General features: G+C 49.1%; 1 protein-coding gene across 2 annotated transcripts in view; it reads left to right on the top strand.

Moving 5' to 3' along the window:
• The first annotated feature begins 2,518 nt into the window (after positions 1–2,518).
• CREBBP (CREB binding protein) overlaps positions 2,519–11,176 on the top strand; it is a 126,999-nt gene continuing 118,341 nt past the window's right edge. The window contains exon 1 of one of the 2 annotated variants that reach the window (XM_033101139.1): positions 2,519–3,445. In XM_033101139.1, coding sequence (XP_032957030.1) covers positions 3,361–3,445 — 85 coding nt within the window. In that variant the 5' untranslated portion in view covers positions 2,519–3,360. The remainder of the gene's footprint in view (positions 3,446–11,176) is intronic. The other variant, XM_033101140.1, reaches the window with a different exon arrangement.

Here is an 11,176-nt window from a genome sequence, read left to right as displayed (position 1 = left end):
GAAGAAATAGGAAAGAAAAAGCAGATGTCAGGAAATACCAGAGGAATTGATCAAAATGATACAAATGAGACATGTTTTAATGTTGAACGTGGTCAGGGAGGAGCATGTGATTGGAGTTTGAAGACCTGTGTTTCTGCCTTGGCTCTGACATATCCAGGCCATTTACCTCTGGGTCATTTGAACTGGGTCTCCTCAGTTTCCCTCTCTGTAAAATGGGGCACGACCTGTGTCATAGTTGCCCACGGATGGGGGTATGCTGCAAGTTCATGTGCACATGGCTGTGTAAATAATTTACTGAGGGACCCTGAGGGCCAGGTGGTAACCCTACTGAACCAAGGTAGACCCTGACTGAGGCTTCTCAGTGACCTGACGTGTTGTCTCCTCTGTGGGGTTGTGGCCTGGAACTGCCTCGGGCTGGAGCCCACCTTTCTCAGGAGCCTGGAGGCCTCTAGGACTCAGGGGGCACTGAAAGCCTTGGGGAGTCAGGGGACCTGACAGTGTTTATTCATTTTCATTCACTCATTCACTCATTCATTCATTCATTCATTCATGTTACAAACCTACTTCTTGGAGGGCACTGTACATAGTAAGACATGGCCCTTTCTCTCAAAGGGCCCGCAGACTCATCATGAGAGGGACACACATGGTACATTCAGGTATAGGATGCTGCCAGCCCTATGTTACTCTGTGACTCGATACACTTCCTGCCTGGCTCTGCAAATTGACTTCTTACATACTTCTGTTTATGGTTTCCAAGGCTTGCTACTTGGCATCCTTGAATATATAGGGATTCCTTTCTTTCTTCTTTACCCAAACGATTAGCCCAACGGCAGTGACCTCAGGAGTTTCTCAGGGATATTTGATGGATAAATAAAACATGAATGGATAAAAAAAATAATGACATACTGTGGGATGTGTCCTCATAGAGGTATGCCCAGAGTGCTGTGGGAGTCTTTAGGTGGGCTAGGAGGGCTTCCTGGAGTAGGTAACATTTGAACTGGGTCTTGGAGGGTGAGTTAGAGTTTGCCAGACATATATATTCTCAGCACAGGGAACAGTATTTGCAAAAATACATAAAGGCCTGAATGATGAGAACTTCCTAATGGCTGAGCAGGTGAAGGGACGTGATGGCGGAATGAGGGATGGAAAGTGGAAGGGACAGAAGCAAGGGGTGGGGGCAGTACAAGATTTTGAGCAATATAAATAGAAAAAAGTAGATCATTCAGTCTTGACACTGGAAGACAATCTCTTTTGGTACACATATTTTAAACAGACTATACACATGTTCTTTTTTTATTTTTTAAAGACTATATATATAGTTTTTGTGTGTGTGTTTTGTTTTTCCCTATGTGTAGGAGTTATTTATTTTAAACAGAGTTCTTTCCGTTTTTTTCCAGGAAGTTAACTCTGGTGCTGCGTGGGGAGAAATGTAGAGCGCAAGGGACGTTTAACTGGGAAGCTGCCACCCGGGCGATGCTGAACGACTCTGGGACAGTGGGATGGGGAGGAAGAGCCGTTTCCCCAGGTAAAGGACGTGGGCAGACTGGCTGCACGGTGGGTGGAGAGAGAGAGGGAGGAGTCTGAGTTGACTCACAGGTTTCTGGCTTAGGAAACAGGGTTGCTGGTGATACCTTTCAGATAAGGACTTCGGGATGAGGCGCCAGGCAAGTCGGAGGAACAGATAAAACTGGGATGCAAACCTTAGATTTTTGTGGAACTGTCCCGCGGGGAGTGGCTATACTAGCCGGACCCCACACCTGTCTGGATCTCCTGCGGAGTTCCCAGGGCCCAAGCCCGGATGTAAGGGGCCATTTGGGCCTGGCACAGGCTGGCCGCGCCCCAGCCCAGGGTAGGAACAGCGCTCACCACCTTCCCTTGTAGGTGAGGAGTCGGCCCCTGGGACCCCGTCGCATTGGGCTGGGGAGCAGGGGCTCAGGAGTTTTGCGTCCCCTTCATTTTACTTTGACAGCGGAAGTTCGAATCCCGGCCCTGCCACTTCCTGCCTCAGTTTCCCCATTTGCACAAGCTCGCAGGCGGACCTAGGGCGGTCTGTAACCTGTAGAGGCCACGACAGATCGCTGGCATCCGGCAAGGGGAAGTGACCAGGCTTGGCTCGTGTCGCCCTGGACATCGCGGGCAGGGAAGTGAGGAGCCGGGACCCGGCAGAGTCGCCCCAGAGGGACGGACAGGCCCGGCCGGTGCCGACTCTGCGCCTGGGGTCCGGTCCGCGGCCAGGCGGGGCCCGGCAGCCCAATCGCGGTCAGAACAAAAGTGTCCGCCGGGCCCGGCGTCCGTGGTCCCGTAGGCCCGGCCGCCGCCCCGCCGCGCAACACACCGCAGCCGCGCCTTCGGCCCTACTACCCGAGCTCGCTCGGCTCTTTCCGCCGGGCCGGCGCAGGTGGAGGGGGCGGGGCGGGGGCCGTGCGTGGTGACGCCGCGGGGGGGTGACGCACCGGCGTGCCCCGCCCCCTCCCCCTCCCCGTTCAGGCTCTGGAAAGAGAAGAAAAAAAACTTTCTTTTTTTTTTAATTGAGGAATCAACAGCCGCCATCTTGTCGCGGACCCGACCGGGGCTTCGAGCGCGATCTACTCGGCCCCGCCGGTCCCGGGCCCCACAACCGCCCGCGCACCCCGCTCCGCCCGGCCGGCCCGCTCCGCCCGGCCCTCGGCGCCCGCTCCGGCGGCCCCGCTCGCTTCTCGGCTCGGCCTCCCGGAGCCGCGGCGGCGGCGGCGGCGGCGGCGGCGGCGGCAGCGGCGGCGGCGGCGGCGGAACGGGGGGTGGGGGGGCCGTGGCGGCGGCGGCGGCGGCGGCCCCGCTTCGCGCATTGTTTTTTCTTACGGCGGCGGCGGCGGCGGCAGCGGCGGGCCGCGGGCAGAGAGCGGAGCCCGGAGCCCCCCGGTCGTCGGGCCGCGAGCGAATTAATTAAGTGGGGCGCGGGGGGGGGGGAGTGAGGCGGCGGCGCGGCGGCGGCACCATGTTCCCGGGGACTGCCTGAGCCGGCCAGCCGGGCGCCGTCGCTACCAGCCGGGCCCGTGGGGGCGGCCGGGCCGCCGGGGCGCCCCCGCCGCGGAGTGTCGCGCTCGGGAGGCGGGCAGGGGATGAGGGGGCCGCGGCCGGCGGCGGCAGCGGCCGGGGGCGGGCGGTGAGCGCTGCGGGGCGCTGTTGCTGTGGCTGAGATTTGGCCGCCGCCTCCCCCACCCGGCCCTGCGCCCTCCCTCTCCCTCGGCGCTCGCTCGCGGCTCGCCGCTCGCGCTCGCTGCTCTCCCTTCGTAGCCGGCTGGGGCCGGCGCCGACCCCCGCTCCGGAGCACTCGCTGGTCCCGCCGCCCGCGTTCGGGGCTGTTTCAGCGAGCAGGTGAAAATGGCCGAGAACTTGCTGGACGGACCGCCCAACCCCAAAAGAGCCAAACTCAGCTCGCCCGGCTTCTCGGCTAATGACAGCACAGGTGAGGAGGGGGCTGAGCGGGGGTGGGAGCCCCGGGGGTCGCTGTCAGATCCCCCCGAAGGTGAGTGTCCTCCGGAGAGCCGAACTCGTTGGCGGGCGTGCGGAGCTCCCCGAAGTGGAGGCCGGCGCAGCCCCTTCCCCGAGAGCTCCGCCAGAGACGGGAAGTTTTTAGGAAGACTGTCGTGGAACCCGAGTTGGGCCTCACATGCCCGGGTGTACTCGGGTTCCCCGGAGTTGGTGGACCTTTCTCGCGTGGAAACCGAGTGGTACTTCCAGGGAGAAAAAGTAAAGAGGAGATTGTTTGTTTTGCGTGGTGATTCCATACTCCTCCCTCTGCCGCCGTGTGTCGACACACGCGTGGCTGTCTGGAGGGATGACAGCAAAGGGTAAGTTTGACGGATAGAGAAGCAAATAGTGCCGCCGAAAGGGGACCCCAAGTGTTTTCTGAATTGGTGACACATTCGCAACGCTGTGACCAGAAGACACTCAGCAACAGCCAGATTATGAGTTACGACTTAGAAGTTTCTTGGAATGTGCTCTGTGCTCTTTGGGAGCACATTAGTAGTTATCTTGAAAACTCTCGTTGTTTGGTCAACCGAGTCATTCCATTTTCCACAATCCCAAACTTTGTTAGCAGGATGTTCTAAAAGTTACTGTGGTGTGTTTAATTTCACATGTATAACCTTAAAAAAAAGTTAAATAGATTCATTTGGGCTGCAATCGCCATTTGAGCTCGTGTTACTTTTACAGTGTAGATGTATGAAAAATATTAGGGAACACAGGAATTACGGTTTTTCAAAAACAATTCTTTTAGCAGGATACTGAATAAATCTTTTTCTCATTAAGCAGCTTCCTGTAAACTTCCTTAGGTAATCATTATCAATTGCCTAAGAGAAATATTTTAGTTTTCTATTCATTTAATAATTCTGGGTTCTTCTGGGCTGGTTCATGGTAGCATTATGAACTAGTTGTATTTCCTCTTTTAGAGCTCTCCTTGGCAGTAAGAACTTGTCGCCTCTGGGAACAGTTCTGTCTCCGGGCGCAGCTTGCATTTTTCCAGTACGGCTTTGCAGTAGCAGCATCTGAAAATCAGTTTATAATGAATGAGTCCAAATTGAATTAGATTTGCTGCAGCAATGCCTTCAGATTTGCAGTAGACACAGCTGTTCAGCTTCTGCAAATATTTTTGTGACTGACCACTAGCACATTTCTACTCGTGGTCTAAAAATCTATTTCTGCTATTGAAACAGAGCTTGAATTTTATGGCTTTGGTTTTAATACAATTCCTAGAATATTCGTTAATGTAGAAGTGAGAGAAACAATTTACGTAAAAATCTATCAAGGAGATTGTTGTTTAATTAAAATGAAATTCGTTCTACAGTGGGAAAGAGTAAATAAGTGTCATGGGATATGAAAGTTACTAATACTCTTTTAAGAACTAATAAAGAGTTGAGTTTGATTTTAGTCTTGTAAAATCGCCTTACCTGAAGTGAGAAATGTGGAAACAACTGTGATTTAAATGCTCTTTTACTGCAGATCTCCTTTGCTTCATTAATCTTGCCTTTTTTGAGTGAAAAGTCTTTAATCATATGAAAAGTAGATCATACCAGGCAAGTTCAGCTTTGAAGCTTGTCTCTGAAACTGGTAACTTTTTGGATGGCTTTGCAACTTTGCTACTGTTGAATGAGGTTATTGCAGATTTTGTTTTATACAGAGGAACAAATTAACACAAGACTTAACAAAAAGGTTGATCTACTACTGTGTTTCCCCGAAAATAAGACTTGGCCAGACAATCAGCTGTAATGTGTCTTTTGGAGCAAAAATTAATGTAAGACCGGGTCTTATAGTAAAATAAGACAGATCTTAAATTATTTTTTGCCTCAAAGGATGCATTAGAGCTGATTTTCCAGCTAAGTCTTGTTTTAGGGGAAACACAGTATATACATCTTGCTGTTTCCAAGATGGAGCCCAAAGGATGGCCTTTTGGGTAGTTCCGTTGTTGAATGGTCAGATACTTAATGTGCTGCTAAGTACATCAAAGTTTATCCAAAAGGATTTTCCATTCTTGCCCACTTTTTCCCCCTTCCTTTTCAATTTTGATACTCGTAAGTTATGGGGGGCTCTTTTACTTTTTGAAATGTGGAACGAAAAAGTCAGTTTTTAATAGATCTGAATTAAATAATCCAAAGAATGAAATTCACATAGTCATCACATGTTACACATTGATCATATCACGTTATTATGAAAGGGTCTGTTTTGTTGGTGGCAAGGAAGGGAATCATCAAACACATTAAACCATGTACAACCTTGTTTCCTGTAACTACTGGTTTTAAGACAGATCGTAAGGACATAGATTAAGTAAATAAAGGACTAAAGGAATTACATTTCATACAATCAAAGGAGTGAAGACGTTTGGTTAGGTAGGAAATGGGGGAGAGACCTGGGAATAACATTCTTGAGAGACTCAACCTTATTTTAGTGAGAGAATGCGTGTCTGAGGCTTCTAGGAGACAGTTGGGCCCGGTGGACCAATGTGTGTCCCCTGCTTGTGATAAAATTTGAGGGAGAGAAACTGCATAGGAAGAGCTGAGGGGTTAGGAGGAGTGGGAGGGGGCCTTGGTGGCCTGAGAAACAAGCTGCTGGGACTGCCACCATGCAGTGCGTGTCTGGGGACTGGTCTGTGGAGTCATTGGTGTCTGTTAGATGAGTCTGGGGGCTGGCAGTTTGCTGAGAGAACAGGACCCCTGACGTTGGGCAGGGTACAGCCAGAGTGCTACCCTCAGGGCTCTTGCAGTCTAGCAGGGGGAGCGTTATGTGCATAAAACACCGCACAGTTAAGGTGGCATCTCCGAGTGATATGCCGTTGCCACTGATGGCAGGCAGAAGTCCGGGGCCGCTGAGGAGAGTGTGCAGAGGTGACACGGAAATAGGGAATGCACCCAAAGGAAGGCAGCAAGAGCAGCAAGGAGAAACTCCTTTTCACCGCACCCAAACCTCAGCTCTGGAGTGGCACAGAATTCGATGGTATCAGATGTTGTTGAAGTAGCACGTTCTTCTTTTACATTGAAGGCTTAAATGCTTTCTCACAACTATAGTTTTCCTTTACATGGCACCCTTTGTAAGAAGTAGGACGTTATGTTACCAGTGTATAGTCAGTTGTATGTTTTGGAAACTTCTTTATTTAATATGTCCAAATTAAAACAGCATATTAGTGTCTTTTAACAGCAGGGATTCATGATTTAACAGTGTAGGAGAATAAATATCCAGGCAAGTGGTAGACTTTTTTTGTCAGCTTAATTGAGGCCAAATTTACATACAACAAATAGACTATTTATAAAAAAGTTTTTTAAGACTGCCTTCTGAAAATTGAACGTAGGTCTATTTCATCTGTATAAGTGTCCCCTAAGCAGTTGTGATTACATTTTATAATGTGAATCCCTTTAAATGCAGTAGAAAACCATATTTAAAGAATGTGGTAAATACGGTTATCAACCACGATACCTTTTACAACAAAATGATGATGTTTTATGTATGCGCAGAGCTTTATGTATCAGCGTGCGTTCCTCCCTCACCTCAGTTTGGTCCTCATAGCATCCTAATAGGTAGGAAAGGGAGGTTCTGTTCCTTTCGCTTCTAGGTGAGGAACCATACTTGAGAGGTGATCTGCCCAAAGTAATTTAAAGGGTCGAAACCAGAACCTAACCTAGATCGTTAAAGTAAATAGATTTATACAGTATATTCATTTTTCTAAATCTGCTTTCATAAACATGGAATTTGCTTGAATCACGGACTCAGGAGACTGCAGTACTTGGCAAGTTTCAATAGCATAACTCCAGCAAATGGATGAGATCCCTATGGGGAAAGTTTGTGACCAGCTATGGGGGGAGCAGAGCTGTGTTCCTGCGGCGGCGCAGGGCAGGGCCTCCTCCTTCCTCTGCTCCTGGCAGCAGCAGGGTATCACCCCAGGCCGCACCTTCGTGTGGTCTCATCTTCGTGGTTGTTGCAGTGAGTAACTGAGGACCAGTCCAATTACTTTATCTCTTAATTAAGTTCTGGCAAAATGAAAGGAAATGTAAGTTTTCACAGAGACATCAAGGACTAGGGCTTTTCATGAATTTGCTTTGCTTTTACTTATTAGAAATGTAGGGGCTTTTGAAGAACTGTGAGGGGCGAGAACAGTGCCTCCATTTGAAGTTCCTCAGGTGATGGTGAGTGAGTATGAATCACACCACGGTCCCTTGACAGTCAATCAAGATTGAGAATCGCTCATGTTTAATGTTTGAATTTGATTCTGTAATTCTTGTTAGACTCTTTTTAAAAAAAATTTTTTTCTTTTATTGGGGGACATTGGGGAACAATGTGTTTCTCCAGGGCCCATCAGCTCGTCAATCTAGTTGTGGAGGGCGCAGCTCAGCTCCAAGTCCAGTTGCCGTTTTCAATCTTTAGTTGCAGGGGGCGCAGTCACCATCCCATGCGGGAATTGAACTGGCAACCTTGTTGAGAGCTCGCGCTCTAACCAACTGAGCCATCCAGCCGCCCCCGATTATGTAATTCTTCAACATAATTGAAAATTAGTTATAAAGGGACTGAAGTTTAATCCTACAGTTGGAAGTTGATGCTTAGATTGTTAACCAGTGTTTTCACGACTTCTGACTTGTGCCATTGTAGTTGTGTGACAAAGTATGAGATTACTTGGGGCTACATAAGTGCCAACTTCGTATTTTTATTTAGTGTGTTTGAAAACAAAATAGTTGAAAATGATTTAGTTTAATAAACAGTTAAATACATTAGGTTGGTGCAAAAGTAATTGCGGTTTTTGCAGTTATTTTTAACCTTCTAAACCGCAATTATTTTTGCACCAACCTAATTAAAAAAGTGTGCTTTCCCTTGTTAAGATGAAATGTACCTTATTGTGTACAGCAAGATTAGGACAGCTTGCTTTAAGCCAGTTCAGTTCTTGGGGTAACATTATTCAGGACACCACCTCTTTATCTTATTCATACCAGCACTTCGAGCATGTTCCAAGGAACGAGAAGGCATGTGAAGAAGTGTTTCTCAAAAAAAGTTTTGTGCTCAAATGAGGTTGGGAATAGCCAAGAAACTTGACTGCAGGCTTTCCCAGAGCCATTATGTACCAATGGGCTGTGGAGACGGGGGCTGTAGTTTACACCATTCCCAAACCTTTTTTATGTAACACATGGGTGGGCAAACTTTCTGTTACAGGCCAGAGGACGTATTTTCAGTTTTGCGGCCCAGATGGTCTCTGTCACAGCTGCTCAGCACTCCCATTTTAACGTGAAAGCAGCCCTGGACACAACTACAGGAATGGGCACGGCTGTGTGCCAGTAAAACTGTTTAGCCGTTGGGCCGCAGTGTAGTAACGTGGGACTCATGCTCTGAGGATCCATTGGGAGCACCCGGCTGCCAGGGTGGTGACAATCTCAGCCGTCTCTGAAGGCTTCAAGGACAGAGCAGTTGAACGGCAGCCAGCACAGGTTTTCTGAGCACCTACTGTGTGCTGGTCTGACTGCTGAACCTGAAGCACGGGGAGCAGGGATGATAAACCCTCTGCAGCCAGGCAGAGTCTGGGGCCACTTCAAAGCTCATAGAGAACCCCTGTCTGTCTTTTTTGTTCCTGTGTAACAGTTTTATGTACTGCTTAATTTAAAATCAGGTAAGTTGAACAAAAACCCAGCTAATTAAGGTGATTGTTTTATTTGCTTGTCATTCTGCTTTTCGTTAACCCCAGTTAAGCCCTCCAAGTCTGCACCTTCTAGTGAAACTTGAAGGTGAGGAGCTCTATGAGAGCTTTTTATATTCGTGTTTCCATGGCTGGAAGCAGTGCCTGGCACATGCTGGGCTCTCGGTAAATAGTTGAGGGGATGTGTGAATGAATGAATGTTATTTGTCCTTCTTAGTTCTCATAGCTTTTCTCATAAGATTGGGATTTTAAACTCATTGCCACAAATCTTAGGGTCTGTTTGTCCTAGTCACGATTTCTATCGAGATGCAGATGTGCACCTGTGCATTTTCACTTGTGGGCCAGCCCGGCTGGCCATAGGAGTGCTCATGGCAGGGCCTGTTCGGCATCTCACAGGTGGCTCTGGTGGCTCTCGGTGTTGGCAGCACCGGCTGTGGTGTTGACTGAGCATGGGGCATGAGAGCACTGGCTTTGGAGCCAGGCCCAATAGGTGCAGTTTTCCTTTCCCCCTTGCTAGCATCATGACCCTGGTCAAGTTACACCAGCTCTCTGAGCCTCATTTTCCTCATCTGTAAAATAGAGATGATAACCATTCCCATCTCAAAGGATGGTTATGAGGGTAGAACGAGATGATGTGGAGAAAGTACCCGTTCGGAGTAAATGCTCAGTGCATGGTGGCTGGTCCTGTCCTTACCAGGGAAAGTGGGTGTGCCCTGTAGTTCAGATTTACTGGGAGTTGCTTTTCTGATTGGACCAGAGACCTGTTTGTCGATGGTTCTGGAACTGACAGTAGTCATGTACTCATATCCATGCGGAATCATGAGCAGGCAGATCACGAGCAGGTAGTGTAGGCCACTCAGTGAGGATATAGCCAAGAATTATATAATCAATATTATTGATTTTTGCCTCCATTTTCTTTTGTATTTTTTTAATAGGAACAATGGCCATGAAATTCTAAAGTTGCACAAACTTAAGTGGTGTGGCATGTTCTGAAAATTCTTAGTAATTTTGAAACATATTTCATGGATTGTTTAAGTATCCAATGAATATGTGGTTCTGTTTCTTTACTGGGTCTATTGCAGTTTGGTTTGAGGTACTTGTTAGGGAATAGGCACTAGCAGTGCACACAGGATTCTGATCGATGCCTCTGCGTAGTTTAGGACTTAGGGGCAAAACTTGAGGAAAGAATACAAAATGCAATCAAATGCTAAAATGTATGAGTCTGAAAGGAAACCCAAAGAGGGCTTCATTTATATACCTGCTGTTTCCTGAATGCTAGGAAGCCCAGGGCTAGCTGTTCCAAGTGGGGGTAGCACCTGCGACCAACAGACCTTGGGAAGGGCGAGGGCCTTGGCCAAGGGAAACACACCCCAGTAGTAGTAGCCTGTGTCTCCTGGGCCTTTGGTGCTGAACCAGAGTAAGGAGCCAGGCAGTTGGGGAGCCTGCTGGTTTTCTGTGCCTTCTTGTTGGGCAAGAGACGCTGGCCACTCCCCACAGTTTTGTCTCTGGGTGTGATCTGCCTGTGGCGCTCATCTGCGCCTGCTCTGGTTATCCTCGTCTTTCAGAAGCTCTCGGACTCCTGGCCGTGCCCTCTGGTTTTCAGCACATGAGCCTGGGGTTCCCTCAGCCCACTCTGAGGCCTTCACCTAGCAGTGCCTCCCTCCTTAGGATTCTGTCGCAGGCTGGTGGACTCCTTGCATCTGGAGTGCCTGTCCACAGCCCCTGCACAAACGGGGGAGAGACGCGACACTTTCCACGTCAGCCTTAGGCCTGACTTTCAGGACCACGCTCACAGTGCAGCCCATCACGGATGGAAGCGTGAGTCCTCCACCAGTGCCTGCTGGGGGGCTTTGCGTGTTTGACTTTGTGTGGGGGCTGTGATTCCCTGATAGGAGGGCTGAGCCAGAGCCATGCACAGGGTCCTGTGGGAGCAGAGCAGACCTTTGATTGGAAATGACACACTCGGTCTTGGGGAAGAGTTCTTTGCACAGGGAAGTAAGCAAGTGCCCCCCCACCAAGTTCTTAGACAAT

The sequence above is a fragment of the Rhinolophus ferrumequinum genome (assembly GCF_004115265.2).
Source record: "Rhinolophus ferrumequinum isolate MPI-CBG mRhiFer1 chromosome 15 unlocalized genomic scaffold, mRhiFer1_v1.p scaffold_54_arrow_ctg1_1, whole genome shotgun sequence".
NCBI lineage: Eukaryota > Metazoa > Chordata > Mammalia > Chiroptera > Rhinolophidae > Rhinolophus > Rhinolophus ferrumequinum.
The sequence above is the reverse complement of the archived record's forward strand: the minus strand, read 5'-3'. Positions and strand labels throughout refer to the sequence as shown.